This window comes from Onthophagus taurus, chromosome 10 (assembly GCF_036711975.1).
Source record: "Onthophagus taurus isolate NC chromosome 10, IU_Otau_3.0, whole genome shotgun sequence".
Classification (NCBI taxonomy): domain Eukaryota; kingdom Metazoa; phylum Arthropoda; class Insecta; order Coleoptera; family Scarabaeidae; genus Onthophagus; species Onthophagus taurus.
The window spans coordinates 14,890,934-14,909,107 of record NC_091975.1 but is presented as its reverse complement, the minus strand read 5'-3'; the positions used below and the strand labels follow the sequence as shown (position 1 = coordinate 14,909,107).

Below are 18,174 nucleotides of genomic sequence, written 5' to 3'. Positions count from 1 at the left end.
ACAATTTGAATGGGTGGGGCCTCGGTATTTGCCGCTAATATGACAATGATCACGAACCTTAACCTGGTTTGAAGTAAAAGGATTTTGACAAATAATACAATTTTCGGCCGAATCGAAATGCCGTTGCTCATCGGCCGTTAAAGGTATCATTGGTTTTACAGTTTTAAAGTATTTGTTGTAAAGTAATTTAACATCATCAATTAATTTAGAGATAAAAATTTTAGGCGCATCCGGTCCCGTATACGTTTCAAATTTATTTAAAGTGCTATCAATATTGGAAACAATGTAATAAGCAAAACTGTAAGGTTGATGTTCCTCAATTTTGTCCGTAAAAGATTTAGCGCTACTCTGCTTACAATAATCGATCGGTTTTAAAAGCGATTCAAAGTCGGCGTAGATGACAAATGGTGCCATCTGAGTGAATTTATAATTGTTAAATTCTAAAATATTTTGCGGAGTTTTTAAACCGAAAAAGTTTGGTTTAGATTTTAAATCGGTTGTAGGTAAAACGGTCATCACATGATTACAATCATAAGTCTGATGTGTGAGTAACTTGTCTGCGGATGAAAACCGCGTTAAACATCCATCACAAAGGTGTATAGAATGTTCGCGGCGCGTGACTTGACTCGATATTAGTTTTGAAAGATTTTTAATTAAAACGAAATGTCCCTTCCCGTTTTCGTATAGATAAAGCAAATTTATATGAATATCGCGTCTTTGTTTGGTAAAATACATTGGCCCTTGCACCGTGTATTTACCACTACTACTACTATTACTACTACTACTACTACTTATCAATTCTTAACATTAATACTTAAATTATTTAATTTTTCTACATTAATTATATCTTTTAAAGTAATGGGAAATGTAATCCCGCGCAAATTAAGTACTTGACTATAATGAGGGTAGCTTGTAGTTCGATCATGACTATGATTTGCAGGATGAAGAGCCGCCGTCAAACACCACGCTAAACAAGCATCGTCCGTATAGTTTTTAATATTTACGCACGCATGTTTTTCAGCAATTACCTGTGGTAAACGTATATACGATGCTCCGGGTATAGGTTCAAATTTATTAATATTAAGCAGGAGGTGAGATACGGAGAAGAAGGCCCACCCAGAGTCGCGTTCTTGAAATTCTTCGCTTTGAGCTAAAATTTCCCTACACATCCCAACATACACCTCATGCAAATCCGTACCCACCGAAACAACTTGAAATTTACAATTAAAATTTTTCTCGGACATTAATACGTCGTCATCCCCATTTTCATCATACGTGGCTTTAACATAATTCGCAAAAAACTCAATCTGAACCTTTATAGAGGGACCACAGCGATCTAAACTAACCTCAATCATTCGTTTAACAGCTCCTTCTGATCTTGTTAGGAACGATGGTATATCATCATCGACCAACACGTCTGCGACTCTATAGGTGCAAACTCTACCTTTAAAACATGATTCCAATCTATCGACGTTATCTTCACCTTCGACCGGGGTCGCATGTTCCAATCTTAGATGAGTCCGTAGGTGAGTGGTAGATATAAAGTCAACACCGCAAATTGGACATAAGTTGGAGGGTTGCTGCTGCTTAGGTGAAGGACGTGATGATGTTGATGACACATGTTGAACAGGCTCCGCTGACGTACTTGATGAAGGGTTGGAGGGTTGTTGTTTAGGCGGATGACGCAATGATGTCTGTTCAACCGGACCGGCCGATGTACTTTGTAAAGATGGTGGTAGTGGTGGCGGCGGCGGCGGCGCAACATAACGTGGAACATCTAGTCCATGTACGCTTCTTTGATGGTGTTTCAATTTGTCGGATCTTGAATAACTTTTTTCGCAGATACTGCATTTAAAATTCGATTCCCGCACATCACCGTGTTTCAAACGTATATGTCGGGTAAGATTGTGTTTTAAGGTAAACGCACCGTTACACACTTTGCAAAGAAACATTTTATTACGAAATTGAATAAATGTACGCGACGGCCGCTAACGCTGAACTGATAAGCAGGTGTGTGATTAGAGTTATGACGGTCGGTCGACACTATCACGAGGTGATCACGTGATCCGATAGGCGCGGTGGACAATATTACGAGGTGATCACGTGATCAAATAGAAACTGTTGTAGTGGAGTTTATTATTTCCAAGTATTCCCTATATCGATAGACTCTTGTCAGAGGTGCCTACAACCTCCTTTAAATATTCATCGTATTGGAGGATTCGATCGCCAACAAAGAAATTAAATATGCCGTCGGAACCTTTGTAAATCCCGTTGAAAGAAGTTGGGATTCCCGGAAAAAGTTCACCAATCGAAACTATAACTCTCTCCTTTCTAAAGTAATTAAAATCCACTTGAATTGCGTACATATCATCGAAAAATATGTAAGGTAAACCGTAATTGCTTGTAACTATCCCGTTAACTCGAGTAAAATTATTAAACCCTAACTCGGTCGAAGTGAACGGCCACACAGACCGCACATTCATACTCTTAAAATCAATTCTGTATATTGCATTTTCCATTATAAGTATAAGGTCACCTATAGGCGAGATAGACACTTTATAACTATAGTCTACAGTACGAAAAACATTCCTCAAAGTCGGCAGCCAATCATTTATGTCTATAGGATTGGGTTGTTTAGGTCGTTTAGACTTTAAATCTATTAACCAAACCCATTGTTTGTAAAACACGTACATGGTTTGATAGTGAATCAAAAAACCGGAAAGCTTTGAATCCACATCACAAACGTCTCTAAAGGGTGAGGGTTGAACGGCAGGATTTGTCGTAGACCGACTCGTCGTGGTCCTATATGATGATGTAACGTGACTTGAAACAGTCGATGATGTATACAATTTGGGTCTACCATATATAGCTTGAATTGCCACAATATCTCTGCTATTCAACTTGAAATCCTCAATTCTCATGTTACCATAGTTGGGATGCATGATGGAATCGAGTTCAACTCGATGCATTAAACCTAAGGAATGTCCAATTTCATGCACCATTACCAAAAATAGGTTATATTTCCCATCTACTGTAGAGTTGGATAAATCAAACTCTAAATCTGAATTTATGTGGATTTCAACATTACGTCCATTAATATAAGGATAGTATGCGTGAGCTAAAATTCCATTTTTGAATGTACTACCACACATTGATCCAACGTTCCTTATGCACGTATGGTTGTAACCTTTAAACCCGATTAGAATGTTGACGTCGGTAAACGAGCTCTGAAACTTTAAATCTATATGCTTAGCCCAAACCGCAAATGCCCTTTCAACGATATTGGGAAAGCCATCTGGATATTTATTATAGATGGCCCATTTAACTATTGGGATCCCCCACTTTCGATGTATCGTACGTTTAGCGTCTACTGATATGTCTTCCAAGTCTTTATTCCCACATCTTGGTTTACCAATCAAATCCAAAGTTTTAAAATCAACTTCACCCGATACTGGCAGGTGAAAATATCCCTGCAATTTACGTAGCCCTTCCGTCATTGTTGTTGTATATCCCATCTGATGATGATGATGTAAACCGCTCACATTCCCATTTAAATATCCAAATGCTTTGAGATATTTATAGATTTCCATATCCCTATCGTACATCAAATCTTCCATTAAAATTCGTATTGGAAGCGCCCAGAGCGTATATACTAAAATAACTCTCGCAATGTACATGTTTGCGTGATGGAGGTCAGACACTGAATGCATGAAGGATTCAAAAATAAATACAATAAATAAAAGTTAATATATGTATTAAAAAAAAAATTTAACAACTTCTTATATAACACGTCTATGCAAATTACATAAAAAATTCTTTAAAATTATGGCGTTATTTTGCGAGCAAACTGCGGGAGCATCGTTGTGGAACCAGCATGGATTGGAAGTTGCCGTCAATTTAGTATCTTCTTCAACCGCCTTCTCAGAAAACTCCGAGGCAATATCCCTGACCGTCAAATTCCGATGACATCGGAACCGATAATAGGGTCTGCTTTCCAAAAACTCCCTCTTCTGGCTACCCTTCACATACACCTCATCATAGAACGACAGTATATCATCCAGTAAATTTAACCCCATTGACAGATCCATCCATCCTCCAATATACGATAGTTTATGGTGATTTTGCTCTAAATACTTGGCGGATCGTTGATCTTGAACCGATAAGCATCGAAAGGGTCTGTCAGCCTTGAAGTGGAGATGTACGGCATAGTCGGTGATAAGGTCGAGAAGTGTGAATTCTTTAACTATGAATTCAGAGTCTATATAGAACCCCTGAATATCAACTACCGCTCTACGCAACTCCATAACTCTGACTATGATGCGCAATCGAAATTGACTCAATTAATAACGATTGAGACCTCCCCACTCAGCGGCTTATAGGTATACATAGATTCCTGTATTAGGATACAGTATGCCTTCGTGTTGGCGGGAAAATCTTTATCACTCTGAATTTCAAGCCGCACTTCACATGATGCAGATGGCGCTGCCTCCTCATCATTATTCTTTGTGGTATCAATTGCGAATAGAGGTCTTTTCTTGAATCTGTTGAAATCCATTATCGGTTGTTTTCGGTTAGATTCCCAAATGTATGATTGAAATTCCGTATACATTTTATATAGTTCAACGTAGTTTTCCCTCGTAAAATCCAAATTTATAGACTCGAATGGGTAGGAATATGAATTTAACTAGACTTTAAGATCTATAATGTTCAAGTGGTCAAACAGCGTACAATCAGATTTCGGCTGATCCTTTCGATTGGTTTGGAATGCCACTATGACATATTGCGGTCTACCCCTGTTAGTAGTTGATGTAACAGGCCAAATCTCTTTATTCCCCCGTCTCATAGATGGCAATTCATAAAACGTCCATTTACGAAAAGGTACAGCTATATTCGAATTTTTATTTAGCCCATCCAAAAGTTTAATCTTTATCGATGGACTGGGATAAACATGCTTCGCCAGTAATGACACTGTCTTTATGGTAAACTCTGCAGTGCTGGGGTCGGCTTTAGTCGATATAGATTTAAAACAGTTTGAATCTGTGCGGCTTCTGACAAACCTAAACTTGAAACGACCTCTCATAACCTGATTGTAGTCTCTAAATAATCCAAAAATGTGCACAAGTGGGATTTGAAATACAAAGTTTTCGTTTGCGCTGTCCACCGTGGGTAAGGCTCCTTCAGGAGGCCATTTTAACCCGGCAATTTCCAATGATTTACATTCCACATCGTTATGGTGTAGAAGGGTTCTAATTAGCGATGTGAGCCCTGGTTCACGAACACGTTCTATTTCAACGCCATTATGTTCGAATGCGATGTACTCAAATAGAAATGCCGGCAAATTGTGCGTTAAACTTACGCTATCTGCAGGATCCGTCAATTTTTTAACATAGTTACCCTCAATTCGTATATAACTCTCGAAAAAGGAAAATAAAACATCTTCTTGGTTCAGTTCAATGGTGAACACATCGTTGTTTTGAAACGAATTTGTTGAAGGATGGTAACTGTGCACCTCTTCCCTAGCGATGGAATTATCCACGATAGGATCTCTATAAATGTTTAATTTTTTTGTTGACATGGTACCCCAAATCTTGAAGGAAACGAACGTTGTCAGGTCGCAACGAAGTCTTTCTGCAGACTGATCTAGACGTTCTCTTACGTTTACATTTATACCCTTTACCCTTTTTCAAGGTAGGCTGTGATGGTGGTGGGCGATTGGTTCCACCACCACCAGGCGTTTCAAACATAAATCCCATTATAATGCAACACGTTTCAGCTCTAACCTAATTACAATTTCTTCTCCTCGAAAGTTTACCAATCTACCGCGCTGATCCAGGAGTCTAAGGGTAATGTTCGTTATCGGTCGATCGGTGTCGACTGCAAAATATATTGGGTTCCTAGGCTCTATATTTATACTGAAGCCAGGATCTACCGCCGGTGCAAATTCGAATAGCGTATGTGACTGCTTATTGTTGTAATATGATCCAGAAATTATATTACACTCCACGCGAACGGACGTCACGCGTTTTATATTTACAGGGAGATCGGATCTGTGTAATTGTTCGGGTTTCAGTGTACGTTGGGAGAATCCTAAAATCGAATCGGATTCTGTGAAATCAATCTCCAAGTAGTCGCTGCTAATCTCGCACTGTAACGTATTGTTATTAGCCTTGAGGGACAATAGGGTCTCAGGTCTATCTATCTTATCCAATCCGACCAACCGTAGAATCTCCTTTTGAAAATATTTTTCAATATCTGAAATTTCGTATACGCCCGTAGGAATTCCGATTACCTCTTTTGAAGTATTCTTAGGCCCCTGCTGCTGCTGTTTATTGATGGGATTTACTATTGTAAAGTGGAATTTATCGTTAACTTCCTCTTCAATGTTGGGTATGCTGTTATATGTGTACAGACCAATCAGTCCCAATGAATAGTTAAAGTTGGGATCCAATTGTATAGGTGGAAAGTATTCCTCAGAAATTTCGCTCTTCGTACCAACCAGTGTGAACAGTGTGTCTGCGACATCGTTATACATATGACCCGTTTCCTGTTTGAAGTAGGAATTTTATACATAAATGCCCGCAATTGTACTGATTGTCCTTTTGATAATTATCGTGGTTGTATATAATTTGAGTGTCTTTAAAGTACTTTAAAAGTTCTTTGAGGGGTTTGAGATCCCCATAACTATCAAAATAGAACACTCTATTACCGGATTTTCTATAGGCTACCCAATGCGTTCCATCTCCGCTTTGTACATCTAAATTCACCACCGCCGCTTCATCCGTTTTAGGGCCCCCTTTTGGTAATGCGTTTCGCATATAGACGCCGCGGAATTTTGGGATATTTAGAGATTTAGCGTAACGTAGTATATCAAAGTTGGTTAGAGGTCTCTTGGGTAGCAGCCTTAAAAGTTTTTTTGAGTCTTCTTCTTCTTCGTTAAATATATACCCAATCCCTTTTTATACCTTTTAATGCAAATACCACTCCCCGTCTTTCCGATCGCAATGTCCTCCATTGCTTTATTGTGCCGCTCAGCTTCTTTCATTTTATCCTTCGCCTCTTGAGTTTTCTTTACTGCTCTATAGACTCCGGCCGCGCCTCCGGATAGTGCGCTGAGAGCTGACAGTCCGGCGAATATCGCAGGAAAAAGTGGTAATATTCCTCCTCGTTTAACTGGAATTGGGATTGTTCGTGGAATTTTAACTTTTCGCTTTCCGCCTACAGACTTTACGGCTATGCGAGCACCTTTCAACGCCAATCGCGCCGCTTCTCGTAAACTATCGATGTTTTTCGGTAAATCATTTGCTATACGCTTAACTATCCCCTTTTGAAAGGTCACCTGTTTACCGCCACTTTTCGACTTCAATGATCCACCTCGACGTTTTCGCCGGCTTTTACCACCTTTACGCTTATGCCCCATGCCTAATTTACGTTTCGCTTTCAGAGCGTTTGTAACTAACCACGCCGCAGTCTTTTCACCAAGTGATGAGTCTTTCGCCTTCACCCTGTCCCAAGCGGAATCCTCTAAACGCCTATCGGCCTCGTGACGTTGATCTAATGTTTTATTATCCCTATAGGCTATATCGTGTTCTCTACAGGCGCGATCTAGCGGATTTATGCCTTTTTCACCTCGTGCCAAGCGTTTATCCAACTTTGTTCCGGGCCCGCAAAATTGATATCCAGGAATGTGTAACTCTACGGGGAGTTTGTTGATAATTGAATTTAAAATTCCTCCACCTCGAATTGAAGCTACTGTTGATGTGTTACCTTGAGCGAGCATTACTCTCAAGTGATGCGATTTCAAACATAACCGGGACCTTTATATATGCGTACGTTAGAGTCTCAGTCAATTTTTGACAACATGCGTGTAGTGAAACACCCTTCTCTAACTATGCCATTGACTGATCTCGATCGACTGGTATCAGCAACGGAGACGAAGCGTAGACATAGCGATTTAATACCCAACAGTTTACGCGCAATTGTCTGCGGACCTTCTGGCTGTGGGAAGACAAATTTAATTTTGAATCTAATATTTGATGAAAATGGTCTGACATTCGAAAATATCTACATTTACTCAAAGTCACTGGGGCAACCGAAATATGAACTTTTAAGTTTAGTTTTGAATCGACTTCCGGAAATTGGATTCTATCGATTCAGCGATAATGACGCCGTAGTGGATCCGAATGAAGCTAAGGAGAATTCAATTTTTATATTCGATGATGTGGCGTGCGATAAGCAGGATAAAATTCGAGCGTATTTTTCTATGGGTAGACATAGAAACGTAGACTTTTTCTACCTTACACAGACCTATACGCGTATATCTAAACATCTAATTCGGGATAACGCTAACGTGTTAGTGCTTTTCAAGCAGGATGAGGTGAATTTGAAACATGTATACGACGAACATGTAAATACCGATATGAGGTTTGAAGAATTTAAAGAGATGTGTAGACGCTGTTGGAACGACGGTAAATATAACCCATTAATTATAATGAAAGACTTTGAAATTAAGGATGGTAGATATCGTATAGGCATGGATAAATACATCTACCCAGATTGAAAAGACGCATTGCTATTTTACATGCGTTTGTGTGAGGTCATCATCACCATTATCATCGATGGCCACTTATAGTAGTAAACAAAATAAAGTAGGCAAGCGGTCAAACGCCGAACGTGATAGAGCTATAGTAAACATCACGAATGCGATAAAGCGTAAACGCCTGGCGATTAGACTAGGCCAGGAACGCGATGACGCGCTTATAGCTAAACTCCACCGACCGTTAAGCGATACTTTGAAGGATATATCGAAAAAATTGGATGACGTAAAGGTACCGATAAAATTGCATCGAAAGACTCAACAGAAAACAGTTAAGGGTGAAATTAAAGACGTAAAGTTTAGTGATGAAGATGTTGATAAATTTGAGGTTAAAAGTCAGACCGTAATTCCCAAGGGTTCGCAAATGATTGAAAATTTGGGAGCTGATGTATCAAAATTCCCTTCAACGTCAACGTTGACGAAACCCGATGCAAAATTAGAGCGTATACCTATTGGAAGGCTACCCGTCGGAATTAGAAATTTATATTATATGTACGGCAAACGGGATTCAATTGATCTCAGAATGGGTATAAGGTACGATTCTAAAACAGATGGATGGAAGATTGGTTCAAAACCTGTTGAATTTACCGACGCTCACATATCACTAGACGGTGGTAAATTAAATATTCCAACCAGCTCGGGTTTATACGAGCTCATACAATTGAAAGCACCTAAAAATTTTACGGAAGAGGATCTTCGCAAGTATAAAGAGATTCTAACGTATACGGGAGCTCATAAACAGAACTATACCGGTCCCATAGCGAGTAATCGTTCTGAAAAATATATTAAAATAATTAAACCGCTATTTAGCAGCGCGGGTGAAACCGCAGGGTCAGGTCTAGAGGTTAATTCCAATCGGATTCAGTATAAGTACTGGGATGATGTTAACGAATTGGTAGATCGATTGCAATTGTTGCATGCATCGTATGCGGCCGGAAACAATTCGCATAGAAACGAGATTGCGTATATTGTGGAGGAGCTTAAAGAAATCAACGTTATCAAATAATTTACTACGGACATGTTTGGAGGCGGTGTTGGTGGTATTATCAGTATCGATAAATTCGGACGTACGTTGCACGCATCTTCATGGGGTAGAATAATTGATGAAGCCGGAACGTCTCAGCGGGCGGTTGGATTACCGTTAACCTCATCTGGGGATTATGATATGCAGGGACGTAAACTTAGTAATGTACAAAGTCCATCGTTAGAAAACGATTGCGTTATAAAAGTATATGTAGATGAGATGTTTAAGACAAACGATACGGAGTATAAACGTATGTTCGATTCAATAATTAAGAGATTGCGAACCAGTAGGGATTATCATTCCAATTTAAAATCGGTGGTTGAGGATTTGCGAGATAAATCCAGACAAGTTACGTCGGTGATTGAAACCCTACGTGATGAAATTGATGCCAGCAAGAAATATATTGATCTTCAAGTTTCCGGAAATTTAAAGCCTTCAATCGAAACGATCGAGGATCAGATTTTAAATTTAAAATCGGGTGTTGAAGATTTGCAAATTAAATCCAAACAAGTTACGTCGGAGAGTATAAGAAGGAGAGTTCTGGAGCAGGATTATCCCATATCTTGCGCTCTGTGATTGGTTGAAATGCCAATATGGCGGTCAAAAATTTAGTAACTTTTAGGGATTTTCATTTTACATGTTGGCAATGAACCTCAATTATGTTGGTACTACTGAGGGTGGAGGGAATGCAAATTTTTTTAATATAAATAAAAGTAGGGTGACCGTCAATATATAAAAATTACGATTAATGATTCGTGCTACAATTAAGACTAAGTGTGTGAAAGTGAAAGGAGAATTAAAAAAAAAAAACAACAAACGTTACAGTGAACTTGTATTTTAAAGGTGAGTAATATACATTGAAATGAAGCGTGTTAAATTTAAAGAAGATTTAGATGTGTATTATATTGATGAAGACCAATATAGCAAAAATGCACTCGGTGAACGTCAATAAAAAAATAAGATTAATGACTCGTGCTCCAATTAGGAATAGGTGTGTAAATAGTTAAGTGAATGGTATACATAAAAATAATTTTCGCTCTGCGTATTGGTGAGAGAGACAGTATATAACGTATATAAAGGTGAATGTAAATGTTGTAACGAGAACCAATCGATTAACAGATAGCTCCATATTAAACTTTTAGAAATGGTTAAGACATTGTTTACGTTATCATTAATAAAGGTTTGTATGAGTTGTGAAAAAAGATATTATTTAGGTAAGTACAGAAAATTACTCCCTAAAAGTGTATATAATAAAGTATGGGTTAGTTGGTTTAAGGTTTGGAAAATCTACATGTTTTATGATAATTGTTTAGATTTAGATATAGAAGCTTATTTAGAAAATGTTTATAATTTTGAATCGTTATGCTTATCAAGAGATAGAGAATTTTTAAGATATTTTTTATTAGCATTAGATGTAGTTGGAAATAGTGGTGATAGGCTTGAGAAAGAGAACTTTATAAACAGATACCTGTCAAATGCTTCTTCCATTTTAAGAATTTCTATTCACACTCCAGACGGTGCTTTATGTTTAGCTTGTTTTGAAAAGATTAATAGGTTTAGATTGAGAAGCAATTTAAAAAAGTACATAAAAAAATGGAAGTATAGATATTACGAATTATCATTTGATAATTTATTCAACTGTATAGAAGATAAAGCATCATTTTGCAACTCTTGCTTTATAGCGTTATTTAGATTTAAGGATAATTATGATATGGAACATTTTTTTGAATTATATTCCTCATTTTCAGACTTAGAATGGAATACTAGTGATAGTGATTATGGTAATGATAATATAATAGAAGATTTATGGTAAATAAATAAATATTAATATTAAGTAGTTGTTTTATTTAAAAAAAAATATATATAATTATTATACAAAATCTGATTTTTTAATCCAACTTCTTTCATCCATTCCAAACCACTTAACGTACATTCGATTTCCTTTTCGTTTCAATACTTTTTCAATTAACTATATGTCAGGATAGTGTGTGCGTTGTAGTTCTTCACTATAGAAAGCCTTTCAAGTCCTGTAATAAATACGATACTGGATTGGTGTACTGAATCTTAACAATTTTAAAAACTTCATTACTCCAGTTAGGAGTGTACCCTTTGGCAAATATTCCACGATGTTTAGAAATTCTTACAAAATCATTTAAGTGAAACTTTTGTTTTTTTAATGCGATTGTTTTCATTCGATTATAAACAGTATCCAGTAATCTTTTTTCAGTATTATTATTATTATTATTATTCACTTCTATCGGTTTCATACCTATAGTTGAATGTTTATGTGAATTGTATATTAATAGTATCTGTGGTAATAACTTTAACCATTTAAAAGATCCTTGAATGCTAAATTCTTTCCACATTAAACCTTTTAAAGTTCTATTCAAACGTTCAACAACAGATGCTTTCAATGAGCTAAACGTCGAGTAATGATTAATTTTTAACTTACTCATAAGCAAGCTAAATTCTTTGTTATAAAACTCTTTTCCTAGATCAGTTTGAAGATTTTTTGGTACATATCGGTCCTTTAGAATACTTTTCATTGCTTTAGTAACATCTTTACCCGATTTAGTTTTTACAGGAACAGCCCATGCATATTTGCTAAAGACATCAATTACAACGAGTATATAACGATAACCATTGTTTTGTCGTGCATAAGGTATCATCTCTACTAAATCAGCCTGGTATAAATCATTTATCCCTTTAACAATTACATGTCGCCTTTTGAAATGTATTCGAGCAGGTTTATGAAGTTCTTCAACTATTTTTCTTTTAACATCACTGGACATTTTACAATGATTTCAACAAACAACTTATTAATCCCCCCTGTAACAGTAGATGGAACGAATCGTAATCTATCACCTTTTTTCAATGGGATACCCTCAAAAGAGTTTTGATATTTCAAATTGTTTACTTTAAGAATTGTACTCAATGGTGAAATAGTCATAGAATGAATTACTCCTGATTTGATAGGAAAAGTATAATATAATTTCTCATTACTGAGTGCGTAATTATTTGGAACTTTATTTCCAGTCAAAGTAATATTAAAGTAATAATAATAGTTTTCTTCAATTGAAGAGGACAGAACAGAAGAAGAAGAAATATGATGTCCGAACTTGTGAATAGTCATAATAAAAATGATATAATGTACTATAGGTTTATACAATTATACGAGCTTCACGTAACTCTTCTATAATACTATTAATTTCATTACCATGTGATGTGTTACCGGCAAGCTGAGAGGCTATTAAAAGTTTTAATCTATCTACTAATTCATTAGGATCATCCCAATAAATGAAATTTGACCGTTGATTATTGTACTGCTGCTGCATGAGACCTTCTCCAGTTCTCAGACGAACAGGAACGCTTTTCACTCTACTACGTCGTACAATTGATTCCGTTGCATTTAAAACAGGTGTAATTATTTGACGATACTTGTCCGACTTATCACCTATAATTTGTTTGCTTTTATCTTGATTTTTGTTTAATGCTGCTGTTGTTTTAAGTATTTCAACGTAATTCTTTTGATCGTCACTAGTAAAATTTTCTGGTTCCCTCTTGAAGATTAACTCATACAGACCTTTCGTACCCTTATAAGTTTTATTTGCAATGGTTATATCATTAGTTTTACTACTAAAGGATATTTCACTATCTCCAATGGAATACTTATCTGTTAAAATGTCAACACGAACCCCCTTGTTGCTAGAATCAAATTCATTGTTATCATCTCTTACATAGCCCTCAATGTAAGATCTTGTTAGAGGTGCAAATTGTTCCAAGTACAATACAAATGATTCTTCAGGAATATTCATAGTTTCTGGTAATGAAGATACATCTACTGCTGCAGCTGCAGTTTGTGATGGTTGCGATGGTTGTGGTTGTGGTGGTGATGGGTATGTTGCAAAAACATCATCATCGCTTAATATTGATATTGTTGGTGATTGAGGCGCTTGTTGTTGTTGTTGTTGTTGTTGTTGGTTAAGTTCTGATAGACGTGATGCTTGTACTGCTTTTGATACTCTTTTTCTTCTTTTTGCAGGTGTTACTGTTTTAAATTCTTCTTCTTCTTTAACTTCATCGGATTTAAGCTCTTCATCCTCCTCCTCCTTCTTAACTTTAATAGGATGTTTAATTGAGGAAATTATTTTTTGTAAAGGTGTTGTTACTACTTTATATTGTTCTTGAAGTAAATGTTCAGATCTATGTTTCATTGCTTTTAATTTATCTAATTTCTTTTTCACATTTTCTCTAGTTTTAATAAGCTTTCGTGTTAATTGTTTTGAGTCCATCTTTTCTTTCCAATGAATGAATGCTTAATGACTAAAATTTGTATTTACTTTAGAGTTTATTGAAACTGTTTTTTAACATATAAATTTTAAAAGATCGGTTTTTAAATGATCTGTTTTATCAGATCAGCCAGCCGTTCTTATCGGTTGTAACACCGATACTTTTTTTTCGGATTCTTCAAACCGAAACCCAATTTTCGTTTTACTTTCATTGCGTTAGTAACAAACCATGCGTTAGCTTTTTCACCAAAAGATGAATCTTTCGCTAATACTCTTTTCCATGCTTCTTCGGCTAATACTTTATCTGCTTTATGTCGATTGTGTAAATCTGTGTATTGTGTATATGCTAAATCATGACGTTTACATGCTCTATCAAGCTTATTAATACCAGGATCTCCACGTGCTAATCCTTTCATGAGATTTGTCCCAGGTCTACAAAACTGATAGCCGGGCAAATGCAGCTCTCCACCTGTTCGTATCACTAACATGACTGATATAGAAACATACACAATCACAATTTTATATAGTAATGAAATCCATTACGATATCTACCATCATTCATATCGTCCTCCTTATTGATTACAAAAAATCCGAATCTATCTTTCCAACACATTGCACACATTTTCTTAAAAACATTGAATTTCATATCGGTTGTTACGTGATCATTATAAATATGTCTTAAATTTAGGTCATCTTGGTTGAAAAGTATTAAAAAGTTTGCATTATCACGTATTAAATGTTTTGGAATATGTGTGTAACTCTGACATAAATAAAAACTATCTATTGCCTTATGTCGTCCCATACAGAAATAATCACGAATAATTGACTGTTTATCACATGCTACATCATCAAATATAAAAACTGAATCTTCATTTGCTTTAGAGGGATGCATTATGTCATCACTACTGCTATACTCATAATATCCTAAACCTTTTATAGGCTGCAGCAATTTTCTCAAATATTCATATTTGTTTTGATACAATGACTTTGAATACACATACACATTTTTAAATGATATTATCCATTAGGATCCTGTAATAAACTAATTATCAGATTTGTTTTACCAGAGTTAGAAGGTCCGGATATTATGCAACGTAGATTATTTGGAAATAAATAACTATGCTTTCTGTTTTGAGGTGATTGATTGTTACATCATCAACATCTAATGTGTAAGGTTGTTTTATCACTTTCATGTTTATAGTATAACTGACTTTTATATAATTTTGAAATTGAATATATAATGCTCATTTGTATGTTTACCATTGATGTGGTCGGATGATCATGAAGAAAAGAATAAGTGGAAACGCAATTTCTTTTAATAGAGCCGTTAAAAATGCTAAAATAAAATTAAAAGAGTCAAGCACTAATGATTTGAAATCTGCTACAAAGTTAGCTTTACGTGCCGTAAAAGGTATTGCCAAAAAGAAACTTCGTTCTAGAGTTATTACAGTTCCAAAAAGCGGTGGTATACTTCCGCTTATTCCAATTTTTGCTGGATTAAGTGCATTAGGAGCTCTAGCAGGTGGCACTGCTTCCGTTGTAAGTGCTGTCAATAAAGCGAAGCAAGCACAAGCGGCACTCAAGGAAAGCCAAAGACATAATCAGACAATGGAATCAATAGCTTTAGGTAAAGGTCTGTATTTAAAACCATATAAAAAAGGATTAGGTGTTTTTTTAAAGAAACGCCAAAAAAAACCATACAACAACAACAACAGAAAGCGCTAACAAACGTTGACTTGATACGTTATGTAAAAATATTGGGGATACCAGAGTTTAGAGGGATATTCATGCAAGATAAATTACCTCTGCGTATTAATAATAATGAAAGAGGTATTATTAACTTGGATAGTGTGAAAGGACCTGGCACTCATTGGACAGCCTATATTAAGAAAGGAAATATAATTAATTATTTTGATAGTTTTGGTAATTTAAAACCAAGTAAAAAAATTGTAAACTATTTTAAGAGTGCTGGAAATAATGTAATTATTAAATACAATCACAATCAATATCAAACCTATAACACAAGTAATTGTGGTTATTTATGTTTAAATTTCTTATCATCAAACACGTTATAGCTCCAACACTTAAAGCATGTGGACGTTCGATTTAGTAGGAAAAACATCTGTTCTAACAGCAAATTACCACCCCACAATAGAACTGAATCCTAATTATCAATATGAACTGGCACTTGTAAGCTTTGATGGGTACAACTCAATTCCAAATATAGATGAAACAAATAATTGCTTAAAAATAGATAATGTGTTGATATCAATACCAACAGGATCTTATGAATTAAAACACATTTCGAATGCCATTAATGAACAACTAAAGAAGAATAATATTGAAGATACAAATTTTAGTATAGAGGCAAATGAAGATACATTACAAGCAGTGGTTACATGTGCTAAAATAGTTGATTTTAATGTAGACAATTCTATGTCAACAATACTAGGTTTTAATAAATCAGATGTGTTAGATCCGAACAAATCTCCACATAATAGTCAAAATATTGTAGATATATTTAAAATAAATTCTATACAAATACAATGTAACATAACACATGGAGCTTATCATAATGACGTACCTGCACACACCATCTACTCATTTTTCCCTACAGTACCTAAAGGTTATAAAATATCGGAAACCCCTCACAATTTAATATATATGCCTCAATAATAATACACAAATAATTGATAATATTACTCTTAAAATAGTTGACCAGAATGGATTGTTGGTCAATTTCAGAGGAGAAGTCATTAAGGTAAGACTACATTTAAAACCCTCTAGTTATTACAATTGTTCTTAAGGTTAAGCGTAATATAAATGTTACAACTACATCTAATATTTTTAATCATCTTCAAACTGTGAAACATCTAACACCTCAAAACAAACAATTTCTTCTGTCATTAGGATTAAAATTAATAAAATAATAATAATAATATGAGCATCTTAAGCGTTTCGGACAAGCTTGAATTTGATAATTCACTTGTGAGGCTTCAGTATCATAATCATTTACCTTACTCATCAAATTCGTTTAACAATAGTGATGAAATACGTATTGCAATCCAACAACAGGACATTTACACATTACCAAGCCAATCGTTTATTTACGTACAAGGGAAACTATTGAAAGGTGATGGAACCGTTGATAAAGATGCAAAATTAACAGTAAATCCAGTCGCTCATATGTTTAGTGAAATACGATTTGAATGTGGAGGTAATGTAATTGATAGAGTTAGAAATCCAGGAATAGCTAGCACATTAAAAAATCTTTGTTCGTTAACAAGGTCTGAATACTATCATTCTTCTAACGCTGGTTTTGAATATTTAAACATTAAGATAAATGAAACTACAGGTGATTTTGATTTTTGTGTTCCCTTGAAATACTTTCTTGGTTTTGCTGAAGACTATAATAAAATCCTGATAAATCTACGTCAAGAATTGGTGTTAGTACGCAGTAATTCAGATAATAATGTCATTGAATGTCCTACACCTAATATGAAGATTATTATTAATAAAATTGTGTGGAAGGTACCACACGTGTCGGTGGCTGATGTAGAACGATTGAAACTTTTAGAGCATATAGAACAAGGAATTGAATTATATATGGGATTTCGTTCATTTGATTTACATGAGTATCCATCATTACCAAAAAGTAAACAGCACTCATGGACAATTAAAACATCTACACAATTGGAAAAACCTCGTTACTTAATATTAGGATTTCAAACCAATAGAAAAGATGATGCAAAAGTTTCAGCATCTCTATTTGATCATTGTAATTTAACAGATATGAAAGTGTTCTTAAATAGTGAAAAATATCCTTATGAACCATTACATTTAAATTTTAAAACTGGTCAAATTGCAGTTTTATATGAAATGTATTGTAACTTTGCAAAGTCCTATTACGATCGAGAGCTTGCAGAACCAATGTTTAACAGAGACACATTTTTAGCAAATACACCGATTATTGTTATTGATTGTTCACGGCAAAATGACATTTTAAATGTTGGAACCATTGATATTCGCATTGAATTTGAAACGAGCGAAGATATACCTAATAATACTACCCTTTACTGTTTAATCTTGCATGATCGTGTTTTCAAATATGTTCCTCTAACTGGTATGATTAATCAAATATAGATTTACACTTTTACTGTAACATTCAAACATGATCGCGTGCTAAAATATGATCGACTACCTTTAACGGGAATGATTCGTTTTCTGTGTATCAGTTGTGAAGTAACATCTCAGCAGTTAGGATGTGG

The 18,174-nt window shown here is 35.4% G+C and overlaps 3 protein-coding genes across 3 annotated transcripts; 1 reads left to right on the top strand and 2 right to left on the bottom strand.

Annotated features, from left to right (window-relative positions):
* Positions 1–2,153: 2,153 nt before the first annotated feature.
* Positions 2,154–3,677, bottom strand: LOC139431614 (matrix metalloproteinase-18-like). Its single transcript, XM_071199614.1, has one exon. It carries the CDS (start codon positions 3,675–3,677, stop codon positions 2,154–2,156), a length of 1,524 nt encoding a protein of 507 aa, XP_071055715.1.
* A 1,007-nt stretch (positions 3,678–4,684) lies between these two features.
* Positions 4,685–5,575, bottom strand: LOC139431613 (uncharacterized). Its single transcript, XM_071199613.1, has one exon. It carries the CDS (start codon positions 5,573–5,575, stop codon positions 4,685–4,687), a length of 891 nt encoding a protein of 296 aa, XP_071055714.1.
* Positions 5,576–16,846: 11,271 nt separating this feature from the next.
* LOC139431612 (uncharacterized) lies at positions 16,847–18,049 on the top strand. Its single transcript, XM_071199612.1, has one exon. It carries the CDS (start codon positions 16,847–16,849, stop codon positions 18,047–18,049), a length of 1,203 nt encoding a protein of 400 aa, XP_071055713.1.
* The last annotated feature ends 125 nt before the right edge of the window (positions 18,050–18,174 follow it).